Here is a 23,062-nt window from a genome sequence, read left to right as displayed (position 1 = left end):
AATAGCTGCCTGGAAGATCCAAGAAATTCATTGCAAAGTTTGAGATTTTTTCCATCTCCTCCCCATCCCTCCCCCTTAAAATGTAATGAAGAAATGTTACCTTTCTCTGAAAGGTGTTTTTCTAGAAATAAATAACAGAGAGACATAAAGTGACTTAGTTGACTTAAGTGATGGCAAACTTACAGCAGTATTTTTTTCCCTACGGATCATTGTATGCACAGACACTCGCTTTCTATCTGTTCCCCTTGTCTATATTATACTGAGGCCATAGGGCTGGATCCACAAGGGGTCTTAGGTATTGTGATGCTGAGCATCACAGAGTCTAACTTTTAGTTGTCCAGAAAAATCATAGGGAAAACAATGAGATTCACAGAGCCTGAGTTAGGGGCCTTGGCTTGTGACAGAGACATGCCCAAGCAAGCGTATTACAAGCTCAAAGAGAGGGTCATTTGTGGTCTCTGCCAAAAGCAAAGACCTAGCTGATTCTCATAGTTATTGTGAGATGTTACAAAACTATTTTTCCCTTGTACAGACATGTAGAATATTATGTTCCCCAAAACTACTGAAGGTAAAACAGCTCACCTGAGGCTGGGTGAGTCTCAGAACTCACTCATTTAGCAGTGAGGACACTGACATCCAGGGCCAGTGCAAGGATATTTTGCGCCCTTGGCGAAACTTCCACCTTGCGCCCCCCTTGCGGCAGCTCCGCCCTGAGGCGCCCCACTTGTGGCAGCTCCCCACCCTCTGCCCTGAGGCACTGCCCCTGCCCCAGCTCACCCCTGCTCCGTGCACGAGCACCCTGAGCATGCCATGGCCGCTTCACTTCTCCCACCTCCCAGGCCTGCGGTGCCAATCAGCTTAGGCACCACAAGCCTGGGAGGCGGGAGAAGTGAAGCGGCCACGCCGTGCTCGGGGAGGAGGTGGGACAGGGGTGAGCTGGGGCGGAGAGTTCCCTTGTGTGCTTCCCCCCCCCCCCTTACTTGCTGCAGGCGGCCCTCCCCGCGCTCCCCTGCCCCAGCTCCTTCCGCCTAAATGCCGGTGGCGACCAGCGGGCCGAAGATCCGGCCACCATGGCCGCTGCCGAAGAAAATGGCGCCCCCCAAATGCCGGTGCCCTAGGCAACCGCTTAGGTTGCCTAAATGGTTGCACCAGCCCTGCTGACATCCCTGGACCCAGGCCATCCCTATGTTTACACCCTGGGGCAGATGCGGGCATGAGCATTTACAAAGACAAACGGACCCCAAGAGAAGACTCTGACTGGGGACCATCAGAGTTGAGCTGAAGTTAATGAAACACCCTGAGTATGAAAAGACAATAGTTTAGGATTGTATAAGAGGAGAGGAAAGCGCACAAGATATTCCCCATTATGGAAGAGAGACTCTGCTAGCAGGAGTGTCTCATGAAAGGTGGATCCAGACTCTTTGGATTGGATAAGTGCTGTTTGGATCGACCACTGAGTGAAACATACCTTGTTGGACAGGAAAGTACTTTAAGACGTACAGGGTATAAGAGTGCATTTTATATTTTGCTTTTACCTGTCACCTTATGTTTGAAAATCATAAGAGGGGGAAGGATAGCTCAGGGGTTTGCACATCCTGCTAAATCCACAACTGTGAGTTCAATCCATAAGGGGGCCATTTAGGGATCTGGGGCAAAAAATCTGTTAGGGACAGTACTTGGTCCTGCTGGGAAGGCAGGGGAATAAACTCACTGACCTTTCAACATCCTTCCAGTTTTATGAGAGAGGTATATCTCCATATTATAATCCTTTTGCTTGCTTTTATTTGAATCTTTATCTCAAGATCTGTAAAATAAACGTGTTTGGTTTTACTCTAAGTGCCTTGAACTGAGGTGAAGCCAGTTAACTGGGGTGCCCTGCTTCCACGGAGGCAGTGGACTGGTGCATTGCAGGTGTCCAGAAGACAAGGGACTGGGCAATTCAGTGTATCAAATTGGGGTGTGTAAGTTGCTAGTCTGCAGAGAGAGAGAGAGGGTGGGGCTTGCGGAGCCCAGAGCGGAGTGCCGGTGTTGCCAGAAGCTGTGGGAGCGTTTCCTCTGGTGGGCACAGACAAGGCTCCCACTGTAAGCAGGTGGTCATCATTGACCCCAGACACCTTGGGTAACCCCAAAGGTGTGTCAAGGCTCCCTATACACTGAATGGCAAGAGATGGCCCATTCGAATGGGATCCACAAAAGCCAGCACACAAGGTAGGCAGATGCCAAAGACAGCCAATGGGAGATGCCAATAACGGGGGCATTTGCCTTTCTCAGGGGTTTGGTGCCTTGGGCTGGAGGGAGAAGCCCTCACTGCTGGTGACCCAAAGCTGGGAACCCCTCTCCTGCAGTCAGGTGGCTTAGGTGCCTACGTTGTTCCATGCAAGACAGTATGGCACATGCCTTTAGGCTTGTCTATACTTCCAGCTAAGCGCTGATTTAGTGGGTCTGGTGATGACCTGCGAAATCGATGGCAGAGTGCTCTCCCGTCTATACTCCACCTCTGTGAGATGCAGAAGGTAAGTCAGCAGGGAGAGTATCTCCCGTCGACATAGCCTGGTGTAGACACCGCTGTAAGTTAACTGAAGTTACAATAACTTACGTAACTGAAGTACCGTAACTTAGGTCGACTTCCTGCTGCTCAGTACTAAAGGTGTAACTCCACACAAAATGGTCAGGGGGAGAGAGGATTATAGTGATTCCCATTTAATAGTTAATTAAGTTTAATAACTTCAGCAAAAGGGCTAGAGGGAGCCCCGTGTCACAATATCCCATTGCCTAGTGGCTAAGGCACTCATCCGAGAGGTGGCAGATCCCTGTCCAAATCCCTTCTCATCAGGCAGAGGTGGGACTTGACCCAAAGTCTCCCACAACCCTGGTGGGTCCCCTAACTGTTGGGTTAAAGATTATAAGGGAGGTCCTCCTCTACTCCCACCACTACCATATCAGGTCCCATAGGTGAGAGAGACACTCCTCCACCCATCTTCCCCTGGTTTGTGGATCATGCTGAGATTCAGGTGGGAGGTAGGTGCTCAGATGCCTAGACTGAGACAGCAGCATGCATGCCCAGAGACAGAAACTTAGACAACAGGAGAACTTTTAGAGCTCGGGTTTATGCCCTGAGTGAGTTTAGATGCCTACAGGATTAGGCGTCAGCCAAGTGGGGTTTTGTGGATCACAGACACTGACCTTTCTGTTTCGCCAGTTCAGATTGCAGTCTCTCTAGGGGGAGGAAAGGGGGATATGTGAGATTTCACCCTGCCATATTTATGATGGTGACACCCCCCCCCACTCGCCCCAGCTAATGTAACTGGCCCAGACACTCACCATTCTCACGCTCCATTTCAGTTAGCAGAATCCCTAGAGGGATAAAAGGGCAGAGGTGATATTTAAGTTCTACGGCCAGAAGGGACCATTGTGATCATCTGCTCTGACCTCCTGCATAACACAGGCCAGAGAACATCCCCAAAATAATTCTGATGGCCGCTCTTACAGAAAAAAATCCAGTCTTGATTTATAAACTACCAATTATGGAAAATCCACCCCCAAACAACCCTTGGTAAATTGTTCCAGTACTTAGGGCAGGTCTATACTCACCGCGCGGGTCGACGCGGAGAGTTCGACTTCTCGGAGTTCGAACTATCGCGTCTGATCTAGATGCGATAGTTCGAACTCCGGAAGCGCTGCGGTCGACTCCGGAACTCCACCACTGCAAACGACGGTGGCGGAGTCGACCTGGGAGCCACGGAGTTCGGTCCCGCGGCGTCTGGACGGGTGAGTAGCCCGAACTAAGGTACTTCGACTTCAGCTACGCGCGTACCTTTGTTCGCCCCTCCCACCCCCCCGGTAGTGTAGACCAGGCCTCAGTTAATACAGGTGAGATTTCGCCCTGCTCTGTCTGAGATGACCCTGAGATGACCCTACTCTCAGGTAATGTAGTGGGTCCAGACACTTACCCTTCTGATTCTTCATATGAGTTTGCAGGGTCTCTACGGGGAGGGGGAAAAAAAAGAGGTGAGATTTCACCTTGTTGTGTTTATGGTGCAGTTCCTGCTATTCATGTAATTTATGCTAGTGAGGCAGGCAGTCAAACAGAACCCACAGACAGATCCGTCTTGATGTTCCTTCACTCAGCATCCCTACTGCCCGGGCCCCACTGACTAGCATGTCTAGGGATTGCTCTGCGTGTCTCCCCGAGGGGCCATCCACACTGCCCAGACCCCATCACACTCCTGTCAGATCTGGCTGCTGTGGGAGTGGGGTAGAGAAGGTCTCTGTCCCCTCTGTGCCCATCCCCTGAACGGCCACAGTTCCCCCCACCTCCTGACTGTGGGGCCAGGGACAGGAAGTGAGCAATGGTAATGGGGCTGGATAAGGGATGGGATCTGGTTGGCTTCATCCAAGCCCAGCTCCTGGCCTTGTGGCTGGCGCCTGCCCCCTGGCCCTAGTGATACCTGGGAAACAGCTCCCCGTAGGGCTGGGGCAGATGGTGGGTGCCCTAGCTCAGAAAGGGGTGGATCCAGCCCTCGGATCCAAACACAGCTGGAAATGAGAGAAACGTGTCAGGTGAGACATTTCCCTGTTAGCAGCTTCCCTCCTCCTCCATTTCTATTGGGTGAGGCCTTCAGAGGGGACCAGTGTTGTTGCTGGAGGCTCCTCGACTAAGCCCCACCCTTCAGCTCAGTCCACCACAAGAATTCTTGCAAAGCTGCAGAAACACTCCAGGAACTAGAGAGACAACCTGGAATTCTGTTCTCTAACCCTAAGGCAATTATATGTCTACAGCTCCCTGGAGAGAAAAAAATCAGCTTGTTACACGCTGTGTTCCAGTCATTTACCAGACTAGCAGGGTGGGATGAATGAGAAGAGATGCTGAGAACAGAAAAAAAAATTACCAGGTAAGAATTTTCTCATTCTGCTGCACAGCTTCTCTCCTCATTCATCACTAATGGGAAGTACAGAATCGCAGAAGATGGGGGTGAGGGAGTATAAAACACAAATGTAATATTATTGCAGTAGAATAATTGGCAGAAATGGAATCTCTCCACCCACTCCCCAGCAAAGGCTGTTTCATTTAAGGAATTATGTGGGAACCAATACATTAACACCTTCCTATCAAAGGCAGGGGCGGCTCCAGGCCCCAGCATGCCAAGCGCGTGCTCGGGGTGGCAAGCCACAGGGGGGTGCTCTGCCGGTCGCCGGGAGGGCGACAGGCGGCTCCGGTGGACCTCCCGCAGGCGTCCCTGCAGAGGGTCCGCTGGTCCCGCGGCTTCGGTGGAGCATTCGCAGTCATGCCTGCGGGAGATCCACCGGAGCCGCGAGACCAGCAGACCCTCCGCAGGCACGTCTGCAGGAGGTCCACCGGAGCCACGGGACCGGCGACCGGCAGAGCGCCCCCCACAGCGTGCCGCCATGCTTGGGGCGGTGAAATTACGAGAGCCGCCCCTGATCAAAGGATGCTTCTGCAGAAGAACAGAAACCTCTTTTGCAAATCTTCCTCAGATGATGCTCAGTCACTTCTTGTAATACATCTAGGGACCTTGTCGAGGGAGCCTTGATTCCTTCTGAGAATGGCTTCCCAGATGCCAAAAGGTGCAAACTTTTAAACATCTTGCTGCAAGAACTTTGAGGCTGCAAGGTCCTGGGATTTTGGATGGCATGCAATGAACTATGACTAATGGCTAAAATGAAGTGACGGGGAAACTGTTTCCAAGGAACAATGGGAGAAAAACTTCGCCTGGGCAGAAAGAGTTTTCGTCACGAAAACAGTCGTGTGGCTCTTGTACGGCTAGAGGCACTAACTACAAGAGCTGTCTTTGAGGTAATGGCAGCTAGAAAAGCTAGCCCCAGGCTTGTCTCATCTGGCCAGTATGAGGAATCCTAACACCTGATGATACTCAGCTGGTGAGTCCAATATGCCTGCCTACACATCCCCATTAAGGCTGTTACCCACTTCTCTGTGGTGCTAGGACCCCTATAATCACCCTGGAAGAACACTAGTGTAGCTGAGATTACTAGAACATCGTGGTCTTTCGTATTTGTAATGTGGCAGCATCCCGAGATGAGGCCCCATTGTACTGGGCACATCACAAAGAAACAGAACATGCCGCAGAGAGCATTCTCTTCCCCCCCGCCCCCATTTCTGAAATGTGACACAATGAGATCAGTGAGTGAAATTCCCTAGTTGAGTTCTGTCTGGAGACTCCCTGCAGATGTGCACTTCTCCTCCAATGCCCATGCTGTTACCTGTAGGTCATCCAAGTCCATCTGAAGATGGACTTCCTGCTTCAAGGTGCAATGGAGATTCCTTGAATGTCTATCAAGTCCAAAGGACCTTCTGAGCTAATGGAGGACTAGGAGAAAGACTTCAGCTTTTTCTTTACCCTACTGCCATTGCCTACAAGAGAATCTTTGCTCTCTGGTTATTCTGGAGTTCTTGCACCTTCCTTTTGAAGCAGCTGATGCTTGCCACAGTCAGAGACAGGACCCTGGCTTGGATAGACCCCTGGTCTGATTCCATATGGTCATGCTATTGTTTCTGGCCAGACGCCACTGACAGAGCTAATGACGTGAATGCATGTGCACGCTGAGACTTTGGCCATGTGGAATCAGACCAGAGTGGCTTCAGCATGCTGCTTGTACTTACCTTTCCGCTAGGGCCATACAAAGGTGTTCCAGGAACGCTGCCTAATTTTGCATTGGACCCAGTGTGTGGTTCCATGTCATCAGAAAGAAGTACTGGAGACACATTTTCAGAAATCCCACTTGGGATGACACTGATGCATGCACCAGCAATCCTCGCAGCTGGAGATAATTGGCTGTGGATGACGACTGCCCAGGAACGGCTGATGCAAATCTTTCCCCTAGCGCACTGCATTCTCCCTTCTTGTTCCTTTACCTTTTGCTCTGCGTTGTGTCCAGATGCAGCAGATGGCCAGGACAATGACAAGAGCCAGGATCACTGCCAGAGCCACCACCCAGGGAGAGACCCGTGGAAAAAAGAGATCTGCAGGAGAAATATTGATTTAGGAACAAACACATGTAGAATGAAGACAGGACATTGAGAAAATGGTGACACTGTGACTGGTTAAAAGAATCTCACAGGGAAATACAACATGAAATGTGGCTTCTTTGAGTTTTATTATTAAGCCAATGAAATTCTGAGTGCTAATCTGGTTACCAAACATGGTTAATTAATAAGAATGGGGATATTAGTGGCAGGCACGGGGCATGGCAGAGCTCCACTACACCCATCTGCCACTGGTGTAACTTAGAGCAGCCCCTAGGCTTCTCTACTGGATGTCAGGGCTGCAACCAGTGCAGACGGGCCCTCAAGATCAGAATGCTGTAACCAGTTACTGATGCTCCACATTCTCCTGTGCTCAGGGAAGCTCAACCATGCAGGGATTTTAATAACAACAAAGCCGGAGTCTGAGGGTGGGTTTACATTGCAGTGTAGATATACAGTGTGTTCCTTGCTCACTGGGGGCAGGGGTTTCCTACAGAATCTAGAATCACTAGGGGGTGATTAATACAATATTCCACAACAGTGGCTATGCAAATTCCCCAGTCCTTGAAGCTTGACCTTCTGGGGAATAGGAGGAGGGACGGGTTTTACCTGTTTCCAGGAAGTTGGGGGGACAAAGTGAGACTTTTGGAATAAAAGGCAGTTAAAACAGACTCAGGGGTCAGGGCTTTCTTCCTGGGTGAACAAATGGACAGCACCTTCTTTACACTGGTGCTGGAGACTGAGCAGACCTGCTGGGGGAATCACAGTGAGGTGCAGAGGGGACTGCAAGTCAAAGCCCCCAGGCTGGAAGGAGAGAGATGCAGGTATCTTCCTATGAGAGATGACAGCTGGGAGCTGGAAACCTTAACTGGATGCCCTCAAGGAAGACCAGGAAGGGAGTCAAAGGTGACTCTGTGAAACTGATGCACTGGGCATGCCACAGGGAAATGTTACAGCCCTTTGAGATGGAAGATGAATAGTGCTTTACAAATGCAAAATTATTATTACAGTGACAAAATATTGGTTCTATAATAATAGTTATTAGCTAGGAAATAGTACAAAAAGCCTGAACTGTTTTTCTAAAATGTTAAGCTGGATTTAGGTAACATTTTGTATTTACACGTTATAGGCTTGATTGTTTATGCCTAGCAAATCTCCCTATCAATTTCATTGTACAATGAATGCAGGATCAGGCTCATGAAATGAGCCAAAAACCGCCGTATGTGCACAGGGGAGGTCCGGGTCATGCTGCCTGTGGAGTTCTGCATTTCCTGACTTTTGTGCAATTCAATACAAGTTACAGTTTGAGCCCTCAGTTCTAACTCTTTAAGGCAATGGGAGTTTTGCCAGGGTTTGAACTGCAGCAGGGGATCCATAGTGCAGCCATTCCACTGTTGTGATCTTTTCAGGTGCAGTCTAAGCAGCAATGCTGAGATCCTGACCGGGGCCCTTTTTCACTGTTCAGGAAAAATGACTTCAGTGGCTAGATTTTGTCAAAAATACTCAACAACCAGCAACTCCCATTGGGAACACAGGAGAATTCCCTCTGCAGCCCCACTGAGAAGAAAGGAGATTGCTGGTTGCTCAGCTTTTCTGGCTAAACACCCTCAGCTACTATTGAAGTCAAGGGTTTGTCTACACTAGAGTTTTTTACCTGGAGTAAACTGTCAGTTAACCCGAGGTAGCTTTTACATGTCAGTCTGGATAGCCCACAAACGTTATATAGAACTATTTTGAGTCACCAGGTATATCCAGAGAGAGTTGAGGATGCTCAAGACCTCACTACTAGGAGACACTCTAGTAAGTGCTCCCCACTAACATCTGCAGTGTCTCAGTCTGTCCATGTGCGGCACTGACCTGCTATGTAAATTGCTGACTCTCTCTCCTGGTTGACACGCGGGTTCCTAACACAGCAGGACACTTTCTGGTTGGACTCTTCTGTTATAACAATGGCAATCTCTGTTTGAAACAGGCCACCAGCTGCTCGGGATATGTTTTCAGAGGCTGATGGTAAGAACTGTCCCTGAAGATCTCTCCACTGAGCCTCGGGCTGTGGGTACCATCTGGATGAACGACACACCACCTTGATCCCTCCGTCCTGATGTCCCTCCACAGAGATGTCAGGGCCAGAGCCCAAACCTAGAGGGGAATGCAATGAACTGATGTTAAATCTACAATATTGTGTTATGAGCCAAATGTTTCATGACAGTATCTTCAAGAACACCCCTTTGGGAAGGGGGGGAGGCATTGATTCTTGTAAACTAGGAATTTCTGGGACACCTGGAAGATGTGAACAGCACTGACCGAAGTAAGGAGGAGATGATGTAGGACGGGGTGGCCAACCTGTGGCTCCGGAGCCCCATGTGGCTTTTCAGAAGTTAATATGCGGCTCCTTATATAGGCACCGACACCGGGGCTGGAGCTCCAGGCGCCAACTTTCCAATGTGCCGGGGGTGCCCACTGCTCAATCGCTGGCTCTGCCACAGGCCCTGCCTCCACTCCACCCCTCCCTTGAGCCTGCCATGCCCTCGCTCCTCCCCCTCCCTCCCAGAACCTCCTGCACGCCATGAAACAGCTGATCGGGAGGTGTGTGTGTGTGGGAGTGCTTATTAGTGTGGCTTCCCATGGGTGGGAGGTGCTGGGAGCAGGGGGTGGGAGCTGATGGGGGGCTGCTGACGTATTACAGTGATTCTTTGGCAATGTACATTGGTAAACTCTGGCTCCTTCTCAGGCTCAGGTTGGGCACCCCATATGTGTGGTATTGTTCTATCCACTCTCAAGGCCTGATCCAGAGTGTAACGCCTCACATTAACAATCTGCGCTTTGGATTAGGCCTGGAAGAGCTCTGTAGTGTCAGACTAGATTGGTTATAGAGACCATTTCTTTTTGTTTTAATATGATTGATGCTCTGCATTCTCAATCCATCTTGTGTTAATGAGAGTATTTGAGTCTCAGGGCGAGTCTACTCACAGGCTGGCACCAGCAAAACGAAACCAACTTCAACTCACATCTTTGGTTCTTTCAGTGCAAGTCAGTGTGTAACACTCTTATTTTGTGTCCCATTTTTATTTCATTTAAATCAGTTGTGAAATGGGACATTGTTAATCTGAAATGACACACACATAGACTTGCACTGACATCACAAAGGTGTGGATTCAAATTGATGGGCCGAGTTTGTGAATGCTGTTGGAGAAAAACTCAGTTTTCACTCTCTGGTTGGGTGCAGCAAAGTCAGATACTTTATTTCTCGAGCAATTGCATAGAGGGAGGGAGTGCGCTAGGATGCAGGGTTTCCCCCTCCTAGGCAGGTCTCTCCACAGGTAAACAGTTCCAGCATTTATACCTTTTGTTACAGACAATAATAAGCACCAGCTGCATTTTGTTTATACATAGGTCAGCCTGATAACATATTTTTATCACTTATTTTGACTCTAATCCACATTCTATCTTATTTACACAAGGTCACAACAACTTCTCACACAGTTCCTTCCCATTCGCCTCACACAATCCTCGCTTCTAAAAATCTCGTGTTATTAGGGTTACAGTTAGTCTGACTCTTGCTAACAGAGACTGTCTTGCATTAAGATCCCCTACAAATCCCTGTCAGTTCTTGCTCTACTTCCACAACTCAGTGGCATCTCTCTGTTTTTCTGTCTGTGTTTGTAATGTGACACCTTTTGAACGCTGTACCTAGTCGATTCCGAAAGTGCAGGGACTGTTCTAGGTCTCACTGGGCACTTGACTTAGGGGAAAATTGGAAAACCAGATAGGGGACAAATTAAGCCTCTGCCAACTGATTAGCCCAACCACAACTTCAAGCCCCTTTGCAAGTGTCCAGAGATCAAACTTCCAGCATAACTAGTGTGTCACACACTTTGTATCTTGTGTAGGCTGAGTGCATCGCACGCATGAGGGGCTCCTTGCATACCTCCATTCCCCCCACAAGTCACTGTCCTATCCCTCTCTATTTCAGGGACTCCCTGCAACTCCCCGCAATCTCCCCCATACCAGGGGTTCTGTGTGCACACCCCCATTCCCACTTCCCCCAATGCTGTCCCTTTCCCCCGTGCCAGTGGCTCTGTTTACTGTCCTATTTCCATGTCCTCCACACTGGGGTCCCCATCCTTCCCATCATGCCATGGTTTCCGGGTGTCTCTTCTCCCCCATAGATTGGAAAGGTAGGGTGGATGGCTGGTGCCCTCTCTCCCCTGACTGGAGCAGGTGTTGAGGAGGCAGGACTTTGGGAAGGAGAAAGGAAGGAATGACCTCTCCACCCCCTCTGGCTGTCCCTGCTGGCTGAGTATCCACCCCATGGAGGGAGAACAATTATTTCTCTTCTATCACTGGAGGTGTCAACATGATAAACTCTGTTGGCAGGATGAGTAGGGCTGTTATGCTTCAAGGTGTTAATGGTGCCATCAACAGATAGCAGCTCCATATGGCCCCATTTCCCCCCATTTTTGTTTTCTGATTGTCCCCAAGATCAACAGGATTCTGGCCTTTGATGCTGAGAAAATTCCCTAAAATGTTGGAATTGATCAGAGGTGGCATTCAGTCCATTTGGCCCCACTGCCTCTCATTGATTGCTGTTCTGTCATATGTGCAGATCCTTCATTTTCTCTAAGGACCAGGGATAAGCTGCTACATAACCCAGGAGGCTGATAGTGTGAGCAGGAGTAAGGGAATCAGTTTTCCTTTTAACGATGCTATAAACAGGCTTGGTGCAGCAGCTGCATACAAGAGGATTCATGTGGAGTAGTTGTGAACCACCTAATTGACATGCATGAAGGCTGAACTCTTCCATAACCTTCACTTGCAAAGCAAAGTTTAGAAGCAGCCTCAGCGTACAGAGCATTCCAGCAAGCCCTTCAATGTGTCCTGAGAGCAGACACTGACTCTACTGGGAAATTACGGGAAGTCAAAAGAGAATTCAGAGCATTGGCCGGCAGAGAAACCACAAGCACCGTCTCCCAAGAGCTCTCTATTTATTATCCTTTCTGAAGTAAAAACAGCAGTGAAACAAGTTACTAACCTTCCACCTGCAGGAGCACTGAGGTGCCTTGAAAGAAGGTAAGTGATTGAAATAAAAAAGTGTACTGGCCCTCGTCAGAAGGTTGGATATCACGTATTCTCAAGGAAACACTTCCATTGGTGATGTCATCTTTCAGCAGCTCTGTCCTTCCTTGATAGTCCAACATCTGATTTTCATACCGATCCTGCCCATCTTGGTACAGGTGCACAACTGCAGAGTGCTGGGATCAGATCCATCTCACCTCCATGCTCTTAGCACTCATCCTGGGGGAGAGGTGGCAGGGCAGGACGGCCTCCCCACCGACAGATGCTGTGATTGGACGATCAGGTCCAGTCACTGTGAACTGTGCTGTGAAATGTGTCAGGGATAAAAAGTCAATTAAATCAAAGAGGAGCTGAGTGGTGTGTTAATTCAGCAGTAAGACCCACAGTAAGAGAGAGCATCATGTATTAGAATGCATGACGTACCCACGCAGTGCCCTACACACGTGTACGAGGGCAGAGCTCGTATGTGAATTTTATGCATTACTTGTATGATCTCTGACTATGGCTCAACACTTCTCATGGACACCCTGGGGATAATGGTATGGGGGGCCTGATTCTCTGATACGCCAAGGCCTTTTCCTGCTGCTGCAGCGCAGGGACCGTCCCAGCTGCTGTAGGGATGGTGTAAGCCAGGGGTCTCAAACTCAAATGACGAGGGCCACCTGAGGACTAGTACATTTGCCCAAGGGCCGCATCACTGACACCTCCCCCCTGCCGCCCTCGGCCCCGCCCCCATTCCACCCCTTCCCTGAAGCCCTGCCTCTTCCCACCCCTTCCCTGCCCCCATTCCAACCTCTTCCCCAAAATCCCCACCCCAACTCCACCCTCTGCCTGCCCCCAGAGGGTGCAGGAGGGGTGTAGGGTATGGCAGGAGCTCAGGGTAGGGAGTTGGGGTGTGGGGTGCAGGAGGGATGAGGGGTGCGGCAGGGGCTCAGGACAGTGGGTTGGGGTACAGGAGGGGTGTGGCAGGGGGTTGGGGCAGGGGGTTCGACTGCAGGAGGAGTTTGGGGGGGCGGGCTCTGGCCTGGCACTCACTCAGGGCAGGCTCCCTGCCTGCCTGCTCCTGCCCTGCTCCGCTCCGGGAAGCAGCTGGAACGTGGGGGAGCAGGGGCACAGGGGAGTGCGTGTTACTGTTGCTTCAGGCACCGCCCCAGCATCTCCCATTGGCCGGGAACGGGGAACCGCGGCCGATGGGAGCTGCTGGGGGCGGTGCCTGAAGCAACATCCACACGCACCTGCCTGCGCCTCTCCTCCCCCAGGTTCCATCTGCTTCCTGGAGCAGTGCAGGGGCAGGGCAGGTGCCCTGCCCCTGGTGCACACAGGGCTGGAGCCGCTCTAGGTAAACGCTGGGGGACGGTGGGGGGGCCGCAAGGAGCTCGCAGGCCACAGAAAATAATCTCGCAGGCCGTGGGCAGCCCATGGGCTGCATATTTGAGACCCCCGGTGTAAGGGCTTGCAAAGTGTAAAGATCATCGCTACACAGGCGGTCACTCTACGGGTAAACGTAGAGATAATGGAGAGGGAGGACGAGGCAGATCGGAAAGTGCAGGAGGCAGTTCTGTGTATTTATAGCTGCCAGAAACCAGCCAGAGGCCTGAGAAGATTGAGCAGAGGTGTAGCAACCATGGTTTTTAGGGACCCAGCTGTGCCCTGCAGTGTCTCCATTTGTGTAAAGAGCATGAGACACCAGGCGGGGTGAGCAGACGTGGTTTGCAAGACAAGGCAGTGATGTTAATAACCAGCAATAGACCAGCAGCAAACCCAGCGAGGAGGCCGGAGCTCCTACCTGACACCAGCCTCTGCACCTGTAGAGCGAGGCAGAGAGCGACGTAGCCGGGCAGAGCGGAGCTCACTGTGGAGCCGGGGGAGAAGGAGGGAACCTTCCCCATCATCATAGCTGGATCTGGGGAACAGGAGAAATAACAAACCAGATGGCGGGTAAGTGTGATGCAGTGACAGTGCCATGGAGCTGCAGGGAGGAGGTAACAGGCCTCACTGCTGCCTAACATACAGCCAAAGGGAAGGGATTTTCCCTACAGTCCTCGTCTGGCCCGGCTCTGAGCTAAAACCCCCGAGCTGCTGTCTGGTCTGTTTAGATTGTACGAAGCTCTCCAGGGCAGAGATGGTCTCTCACTATTGGTGTGTCCAGGGCCCAGTACAATGGGGCCCCCATCTTGGTTTGGGCATTTAGGTGTTACCGTAATCCCAGTGAATGAATAAATAAGAAGGGAGGTATTAAGGAAAACAAGCCAGTGCAGGCAAAGCTCTTGAGCTTAGGCCACTTATTGCTTTGGGGAAAGCAGCTCCATCTCCCAGCAACATCTGTCCCAGGTGAGGGTATTCTGGGGATCTCGCTACCTCGGGGCAGTGGGGGGCATTCCAGTGAATAACATCACCCTTTGGCTTTCTGAACAAGCTCCTTCTCTGCGTCCTGGTCACACTCATCAATGTAACATCAGCTAGAGCAGGGGTCGGCAACCTTTGGCTTGCGGCCCGTCAGAGTAATCCGCTAGCGGGCCACGAGACAGTTTGTTTACATTGACCATCCGCAGGCATGGCCACCTGCAGCTCCCAATGGCCGCGGTTCACCATTCCTGGCCAACGGGAGCTGCGGGAAGCAGTGGCCAGCACACCAGGGGTCAGGCAGTTCCTTAGTGTATGTGCTTTGAGAACGCCTGGTGGAAAGGACCATCTGTCACAAAGGTGAGCTCACCTGCGTGGTAAAATATATGGGATCACCCAAGGGGACTGTCTGTGACTCCATGTTAATGCTGGTACAGTGCCTGAAGCGTTTACACTGGATACTTGGTTGGTGAAATCTCCATACAGACCTCACACCCAATTTGGGGTTTGTTCCCTGCTTCTTACCAGTCTGCCCGAGGCTGGTGCTCGTGCTCTCCAGTCACTGGAGACAGCGTTACAGAGAGAGGGGCTGTGACTTCCCCACGGTCACTGAACAGGTCTGTGACAGAGCCAGGAACAGACCCTGTTAACTCCAGAGCCCCGTCACCGGCAGCTTGGAAAGGCCCCCGAACACACTGTATTAGGCTGCAGGAAGAGGTGTGCAGGAACTGCAGCTGAGCTGCCCTGCCAAGACAGCCTGTGCATCCATGGACAAACCACCTCGCTGGGGGGGTGTCCCCTGGGTCAGGAGAAGTCAGTGTCCAGCCCCGTGGGGCTGCGCTCCTGGCTCATACCTCCAGCACTCACTGCTGCCCCTCCCTTCCCAGCTGCACTGTTCCCACAGCCCCAGGCCTCTGTGAGGTCACTTCCCCCCGCCTCCACCACCTCAAACCTTCAAACTGGGACATGGTGCACCAGTACCAATCAGAGTGCACTAGTGTAACTTCTGTCTACACTAAGGGTTTGCACCAGTGCCTAAAACACCAAGGTGGCAGAGACCTTCAGTGCCCAAAACAGTAGTACGGTGGCACTAGAACCTATTTCGAGCTCGGTCACAGACAGCCTGGGTGACCTTGGACACGTCAATGTTTCTCCTCCCAACTTTAGTCTCTTTCCCCAGCTGCCCACTCACCGGGGTCTCCTCTCTCCAGAGCTGCTCACCACTACAATCTGTGTGGGTGTCCCCAGAGCTAAGGCAGGTCAGCTCTCGAATAGTCTTACAAGGGGGGCTGGGGAGTCTCTTTCCCTGGAAGTTTTTAAGAACACGTAGGACAAAGCTCTGCTAGAGACAATCTACATATACTTGGTCCTGCCTCGGCAGAGACAGCTGGACTTGATGACATCTTGAGGTTCTGTCCAGCACTACATTTCTAGGATGCCATGCGATATATATGTACAAAACACAACATCCAGAGTAAAACCCACCACAACATAATGTCAGGAAACTCAGAAAAAAAAAAAAGAAAAAATAAACAACAAAAGCCACAGCATAAAATGACAATACAGAGGAAAAGAAAACACGATGCAAACTAACACACCCTAGGACAATATTACACAATGAAAAAAAAAAAAAGAGCTCATCTCAAACCAGCACAGCACAGGCACCAAACATGCTGAGGTAAAACAATGCACCATAAAACTGCTACACAACATGGTGCGATCACAGTTCCAAATGGCACCATGCACAACAGCTCAGCGTAGAACAGGACACAGCACAAAAGAGAATTATTTCAGTGTAGGCCTAGAAGGGATCTTGAGAGGTCGTCTCCTCCAGCCCCCTGTGCTGAGGCAGCACCAAGTATCCCTAGACATTCCCAGACTGGTGTATCTCTAACCAGGTCTTAAAAACCTCCAGTGAAGGAAATTCCACAGCCTCCCTTGGAAGACAATGCAAGGCAAACACAGACCAAAACAACGCTGCACACACACACGCTGGGCCTGGGGTTAAGGGGAGAGGCAAGAATTCAAACAATCTGGGTTCAGTTCCCAGTTTTGCCCCAAATTCTCCATGCAAACTTGTTAGACACCGGCGGCTGGCCCGTGCCCGCTGACTTGGGCTCACACGGCTCAGGCTGTGGGGCAGTTTAATTGTGGTGTCCATGTTCCGGCTGGGGCTGCAGCCCAAGGTCTGGCACCCTCCCACCTCGCAGGGTCCTACAGCCTGGCCCCAGCCCGAGCCCAGACATCTACACTGCAATTAAACAGCCCCTTCGCCTGAGCCCTGTGAGCCTGAGTCACCTGGCATGGGCCAGCTGGGGGTTTTTAATGGCAGGGTAAAGATACCCTTGGTGTCTGTTCAACACCTGTTACAATGGGGACCCTGATCTTGGTCAGTGTGCAGAGTCCTGACCAACAGGGGAGCCTGAGCTCAGTCAGGGGCTCTGCAACTCCCGGCATTACAGGATCCCTGATTTTGTTTAGGGCCCCTGCAGTATCTGGCAAAACGTGGGGCCAGGATCTCTGTCAGGTTCTGTGCAGTGCCCAGTACAGTGGTGGGGTGTGATCTTCATTAGGGTCAGTGCAATGCCAGACTCAGCAGGATCTCTGAAGTGCCCAGCACAATGGAGGCAGCGGTTTGGACCGCAGTCATGTGCTGCCTGGCACAAGGGGGGCCGTGGTCCAGGTCTCAGTTTTACCTGGCACAACAGTGGGGTCTGATCTCACCTGGGGTCTCTTCGGTGCCTGGCAGAACAGGGCCCAGATCTCAGTTGGGGTCTCTGCAGCATCTGGCAGAACAGGGCCACACTCAGTACGATAAGAGCCCCAATCTCAGTCACACACCTGGAGAGAAAAGGGGGAAGATTTTTGAGAATTTGATATCAGTATTTCAGAACTGAGGAGAAAATGGGGCACAAACTAAATATTTGCCAATATAAGGGACAAGCATCATGTGGGGAGATTTTATGTCACCATTCAAGAGAAAGGAGGGGAAATTGGAGGGGATTATACAAGGATATTGAATCAACAACAGAATGGGATGGATTCTTCTTGCCTCACACTCACAGGGAAAAGGAGTGGGGCTGGAGTCAGAAAGTCGCTGGCTGTGGGGAGGGGCTGGCAGTGGGGTCTGGGAATATGACTAGCAGGTGATGGGGAGGGAGTAGCTGGGACTGGGAAACGTGGGGCTGGGCAGTCTGGGGCGGGGTGGGGCCCTTGATCCTCCCTCCCCTTCCTGGCCCTTCCCAGGCCCCGTTGCCAGCAGAGAGTGGCCCCCCCAGCCCAGCCCAGAGGTGTCCCTGTCTCAGGGCCCCCCCAGCCTCTGCCCATTCACCCTCTGCCCATCTCCTAAATCACTCGGGGGAACCATTTCCCACCCGCACAAGGACAAATCCCTGCAGGTGGAAATGGGGGAAACCCCCCAAACCTGAGACCTGAACTGGCCATTGGCGAAGGGGAGAGAAAATGGGGCACAATCGGGGGGGGGGGAGACAGGGAACTTCTCAGGGGTTGGGGGAGGGGGGGTCCCCCTGGGCGCTGCTCATGGCTCTCTAGGGAGAAAGGGGGCAGGACGGGGGGGGAGGGGGGTCCCCACGGGAGGGGGCAGCGGTAAATCCGAGGGGATCTCAGCCCCCCCCTTTCTCTCCCCGCTCCTCGGGGGTCACCTGCCCCCCCCCCCCCAGCCATGTCCGGGCTGCACCATTTCCCACCCGCCCCTTCCCCCCACTCACAGCACCGTCTCCCCCCCCCAGCCCCACGCAGGGACCCCAGTGGGGCCGGGCCCCTCCCCCCGGCACCCCCCGCGGGGCCCCAGGGCAGAGCCTGGCTGGGCCCGGGGGGCGCTGGGCTCCTGCGGGGGCAGCAGCTCCGAGCCCCCCGCGGGCGCTGCCCCCCCCCAGGGAGCAGATCCCGGCGCTGCGAGATGCCGGGTCCCCCCCCCCGGGCGCTGGGGCAGAGTCACCGCCCGGCCCCGCCCCCGGGGCTCGCTCCGGGACCTGGAGGCTGCAGCTCCGCAGCGGGGCGGGCGGAGCCCGGGGCGGGCCCAGCGGGGCAGGGCCCGGGGCGGGCCCGGGGGGGTTAATGAAGGGCTCTCCCGCCGCGATCTGCGCATGCCCAGAGCTCCAACGGCACCAACCCTCCAACGGCCCGGGAGAGGCTCCAACGGCCCCGCGCGAGCCAGGCAGAGCCCCAGCGCCCAACGCTCCTTCACAGCCCGGCTCCACTTCCTCTGTCACTTCCGGTTCAGGGAGCATCACGAACTACATCTCCCAGCCTGCCCTGCGGCCGCTCCCGCTCTCTCCGCAGCTCAGGGAAGGAGGGGTCCAGCAGCTGTTACTGCGCATGCTCCGTGCGAGCCCCGCGCGGGGCGGGAGAACAAAGCTGCTGCTGCCGCCTCCGCGTGAGCTGGGCCCGGGCTGAGCCGCTGCTGCTCCCCGGGGGGGTCTGTGCGGGGGGGCCCGGCCGGGGGGGGGGTTTCTCCAGCTGGGCCCCGGCCCCCGGGCAGCCCCGGGCTCTGCCCGCCCCAGCCCCGCCCGGAGCCCCCGGGGAGTGAGAGACCCCGGGGGGGGGGCGCGGGCACGTGACTCTGCCCCGGGGAACCCGGGAGAAGCCTCGGAGCCGCCTCGGCCCCAGCGGAGCCGCAGCAGGATCCGCCCCCCCCCCGCTGGGATGGGCGGGGGGGGGGGGAGAAGCTGGAGCTGGGGGGGGAAGGTCAGTGGGACGCGGGGGGAGCGGGCGGGCGAAGGGGGGCGGGGGGTTAATTGGATCCTGTCCCTGTTGGTGCCTCTCGCCCCGATACAAATTCTCTCCAGTTCTGCCCCTTTTCTCGCTCAGTGTCTCACTCGGGCTGTAAAATCCGGGGCGATTCGCCCCTTTCCCCTCCAAGGAGCCGCTCTCCCGTCTCCCCCATTTCCCCCTGGTCTCTCCAGGATTCTGATTCTCCACCTTCGGTTGCAGGTCGTGACACGTTTTCTCTGCACATCTCAAGGGTGGATGTGCCCAGCCCTGAGGCTGTGGGTCCTGGAGGTGGGTATCGCTGGGGGCCGTTGGCTGCAGAACAGCCGGGGTGGGCGTCTCTTGGGGAGGCGGGACAGGGGGTTAGAGGGAGCCTGGTGCTGTGCCAGGGGCTCCGTCTGGGCTTCCCCAGCTGGCTCCTGGGATCGCTGCCGTGCCCAGTGCACAGAACTGGGGGAGGGGATCCCTGGCACTAGGTCAGGGGATGCCAGGGAAGCAGAGTGAGGGGTCCCACTGAAAAGCATCAGGGGGTCCCGCTGGGTGGAGGAGGGGGTCCCAGGCAAATGGCAGGGTAGATCCTCCTGTGGGGGAGTCCTAGGCAGGCAGTGAGGAACTTCTACTAACCATGATCTTTCTCTCTGATCAACTTGTGCCAGAGTCCTGGCTCCAAGCACTGCCTGGGATTCCCCAGTCACAGGCCCTGTCACTGTGATAACTTTCTATCCATTTATCAGTCACTGTTCGTGTAAAATCACAGATTTTGCTTTTCTCCTCTTTTGAAAACTGCAGGAACTTTTGGTTCCGTTTGGAAAATTTGTGCCCCCCAGTCCTTGTTCTCGATCTGGGGTATGGGGGAGGTGGGAAGGGGGTCAGCACTGCCACACAATGGTCTCTTCCACAGTGTTCTGGACTCATTCTTTCTGAAATCTGGTTTCATTGAGACCAATGTTAATCCAGTGTCACTGTATGGAAAGACAAGGAGTGACTCCGGATGGACAGTGGGGCAAATGAGGTCAGCAATTCTCCCTGTGAGGAGGGGATCTCATTAGCTGCTCTCCCCAGAGAGCTAAAGGAGGGAAGCTGCTCAAATGCTCTGTCCCTCTCTGCTCAGGATACTGGGGTTCAGCTTCCTGGGTCAGAGGCTGCAGCCTCCATTGTGATCTGGGAGACCAGGGTTAGGAGCTGCTGCTCCCCCAGTGGGGTTCTGTGCTGGGATGTGACCTGAATTAAAGCTCCTTCTCTGCCTGGCCCAGGGGATGACTTTCTCCAACTGGTCCTAGCCCCTAGGGCAGCCCTGGGCCCTGTTAATACTAAATTCTGATCCAGACATTTCAAGTAACTGAAAGAAACGAAGGGAAAATGCTGGGGTCTGGCCTTAAAATGACTCTACACAAACAGACCCCCCTCATTTCTCGTCCAATTAACAATTGCAGGAGCAAATCCAGCCATGGGGGAGCAAACTACCCAGGAATGGGACTTTCCTACCAGATGGGCAGGGAGAGGGGAAAAGGAGAAAGAGACTGAAAGGGGCTGTGGGAGAGAAGAGTTTGGAGAGAGATTTCCAGATCTCTAATCTGCCCAGAGAGATGTATTGCTGCACCCTGGGTAGGATCACTTTCCTGTGGAAAAGATGAGAAACAGACAGAGGAAAATCCAGTTCCTGACTCCATATCCCTCCTGCTGGGGTGTGGCTGCCGTGGGGTCAGTCTCTGAGGGAATCCCCCACAGTGACTCCTTTCGTTCTGCTTTTTTCTAGCCTTGTGTTCAGAGACTTTGTTACGGGGTGAGGGGAGGGAGAAGGGAGGTTAAAAATGTCTCTGTGGGCTTAGCCTGGCAGGAGAGGCCAGGTCTACACTGTACATAGAGATCCAGCCTTTCATCATGGCAGACTCTAGGGTGCCTGTGTGCGGGAAAAGGGCCTGGGGGAATCATGCTGTGAAATGAATTAAAGCCTGTTCTGAAACCTCCACAACTGCCCTTCTCGCCCTGCCAGGCTGCAGAATAACGTCCATGTTTCACTCCAGTTCATCCCGTCTTCTCGTTGGACAGGGGAGAGAAATGGCTGCAGAGGAGCCAGTTCAGGTAGGTATTATCAGGGGGTTGCTGGTGGGTTCCTCCAGAGGGGGAGAGGGACAGCAAATACGTGGGAGATGGGAAGGTTTGCACAGGCTGGTTTGGAGGTGGAATCTGGTTTGCAGGAAATGCACAGGGTGGAGAAAGGGAGGAGGACGGGGGTGTGCTAAACCTGCTGGGAGTTATTTAATATGTGGCCTAGATTCTAGGAACAGACCCAGGAGGTTCGGCAGTGGAAATGCTCTAGTTTGTGGAGCAGAAAATAACCCAGCTGCATGGGGCTGGGAAAACTGACCAGACTCATAGTGCTGGAGCCTGAGCTCACTAACCAGCGGCTGCTGTGAGATATGAAGGGGGCACCCACCAGTGAGGCTTGGGGGAGATTCCCCTCCCTTCACATCCAGCTCTTCAGAATGGGGAGGTTGTTGGGCTTCCTACCAGGGAGCTGTCCCTGGACCCTGCTAGGGGCTCCATCTCCTGTGTCAGTCAGTGGCTAGTAGGTGGTGTGATGGATCTGCTGGGAGACAGGAGGGGCTCTCGCTTCGTCCCCTCCCCCTGGTATTTCCTGGATGCGCTGAGCCGAGTGGGGATGGGACTCTGACTGCAATCCACCCAGAGTTTCTGTTTGGCTCCTGTCCCCCATGTATAAGGGGGCTGTGAGTGGAGCAGCAGATACTGAGTGTTGGACTCTCGCTCTTTCAGGGGCCGGTGACCTTCGAGGAGGTGGCTGTGTATTTCACCAGGGAAGAGTGGGCTCTGCTGGACCCCACTCAGAGAGCCCTCTACAGGGATGTCATGCAGGAGAACTATGAGAATGTGACCTCGCTGGGTAAGGGTTCCTGTCCCCTCGGTTCTTGGAAGGGGAAAAGAAGAAAGATGGTTCATGCCACCCCCCAATGCCACCTCTACTCTGCCCTGTTTCAGCATCACCCCAATATGCCAGTAACACACAAGCTACCAGAGACCCTCCCCTGCTGCAGAACACTTTGGGAACAGAGCACAGGAGCCATATCGCACAGTGTCAAATATCTCCTGTTTGTTCAAGTAAAACTGAGGGTTCGGTGCGGCATAATCAGCAGAAGCTTCCTACTCCTGATCTCTCAAACCGTGAGCCTTCTCCACCCAGACCACAATTATGCTTGGGGTGTAACGAGCAGGCTGCTGGAGTCAGCTGCTGATCCAGGGTCACTTATCACACAGACAGTCTGTGCATCCTTGAATGCTGGCTGGGGGTATCCAGAGACGGAAGCTCAGTGGCGGATTTAGCGTTAGTGGGGCCCTGTGCTCAGCTCCATTTTAGGGGTCCCTCCTTGGGACATAAGCAACAAAAAGATCACCCTCTCTTATTTCCCTCCCACCCCCATTTTTCATTCTTTTTTTTTCCCTCCTTCTCCTATAAGTAATAGGAAGTAAATGAAAATAAAGTGAGGTACATTGATTGTTTTTGTCGTCTAACCGATTTTTCCACAGACCACTTGAAAATGACTGAGAGTCTTGGTGCACCACTTAATGATCTTTCCATATATTGTTTGTGCCGTTAGCTAACTATTTTAAAGTGCTTTGGATAAGAGCCCTTTATTAAAAATTAAAAATGTTGGAGTGCAGGGTCTGGCCAGGAGTTATGGTGTGGGAGGGGGCTGAGGTTTGGGGCAGGGGGTTGGAGTGTGGAGCACTTACCTGGAGCAGCTCCTGTTTCATGCAAGCAATGCAGGTGGGGATGTGGGGGGGCAGGAGTCAGGGCTGGGGGTGCAGGGTCTGGGAGGGAGTTAGGGCTCAGGAGCAGCTGGAGATTGGGGTGCAGGGTCTGGCCAGGTTTTAGGATACAGGAGGGGGCTC

At 53.2% G+C, this 23,062-nt stretch overlaps 1 protein-coding gene across 6 annotated transcripts; it reads right to left on the bottom strand.

Moving 5' to 3' along the window:
• Positions 1-1,715: 1,715 nt before the first annotated feature.
• LOC123361398 (butyrophilin subfamily 3 member A2-like) lies at positions 1,716-17,212 on the bottom strand. Of its 6 annotated transcripts, none has more exons than XM_045001419.1 (9): positions 17,147-17,212; positions 13,866-13,982; positions 12,036-12,383; positions 8,861-9,142; positions 6,893-7,000; positions 3,951-3,983; positions 3,322-3,354; positions 3,184-3,216; positions 1,716-1,974 (listed from the first exon to the last, which is right to left on the bottom strand). In XM_045001419.1, exons 3-9 carry the CDS (start codon positions 12,199-12,201, stop codon positions 1,970-1,972), a joined length of 660 nt encoding a protein of 219 aa, XP_044857354.1. In that variant the 5' UTR covers positions 12,202-12,383; positions 13,866-13,982; positions 17,147-17,212; the 3' UTR covers positions 1,716-1,969. The 6 variants fall into 6 exon arrangements, with proteins under 6 accessions (XP_044857354.1, XP_044857350.1, XP_044857353.1 ...); XM_045001415.1 differs by having other exon boundaries at positions 1,716-1,804; XM_045001418.1 differs by having other exon boundaries at positions 1,716-1,804; positions 12,105-12,383.
• Between the last annotated feature and the right edge of the window lie 5,850 nt (positions 17,213-23,062).

This window comes from Mauremys mutica, unplaced genomic scaffold (assembly GCF_020497125.1).
Source record: "Mauremys mutica isolate MM-2020 ecotype Southern unplaced genomic scaffold, ASM2049712v1 Super-Scaffold_100621, whole genome shotgun sequence".
Classification (NCBI taxonomy): Eukaryota; Metazoa; Chordata; order Testudines; family Geoemydidae; genus Mauremys; species Mauremys mutica.
The sequence above is the reverse complement of the archived record's forward strand: the minus strand, read 5'-3'. Positions and strand labels throughout refer to the sequence as shown.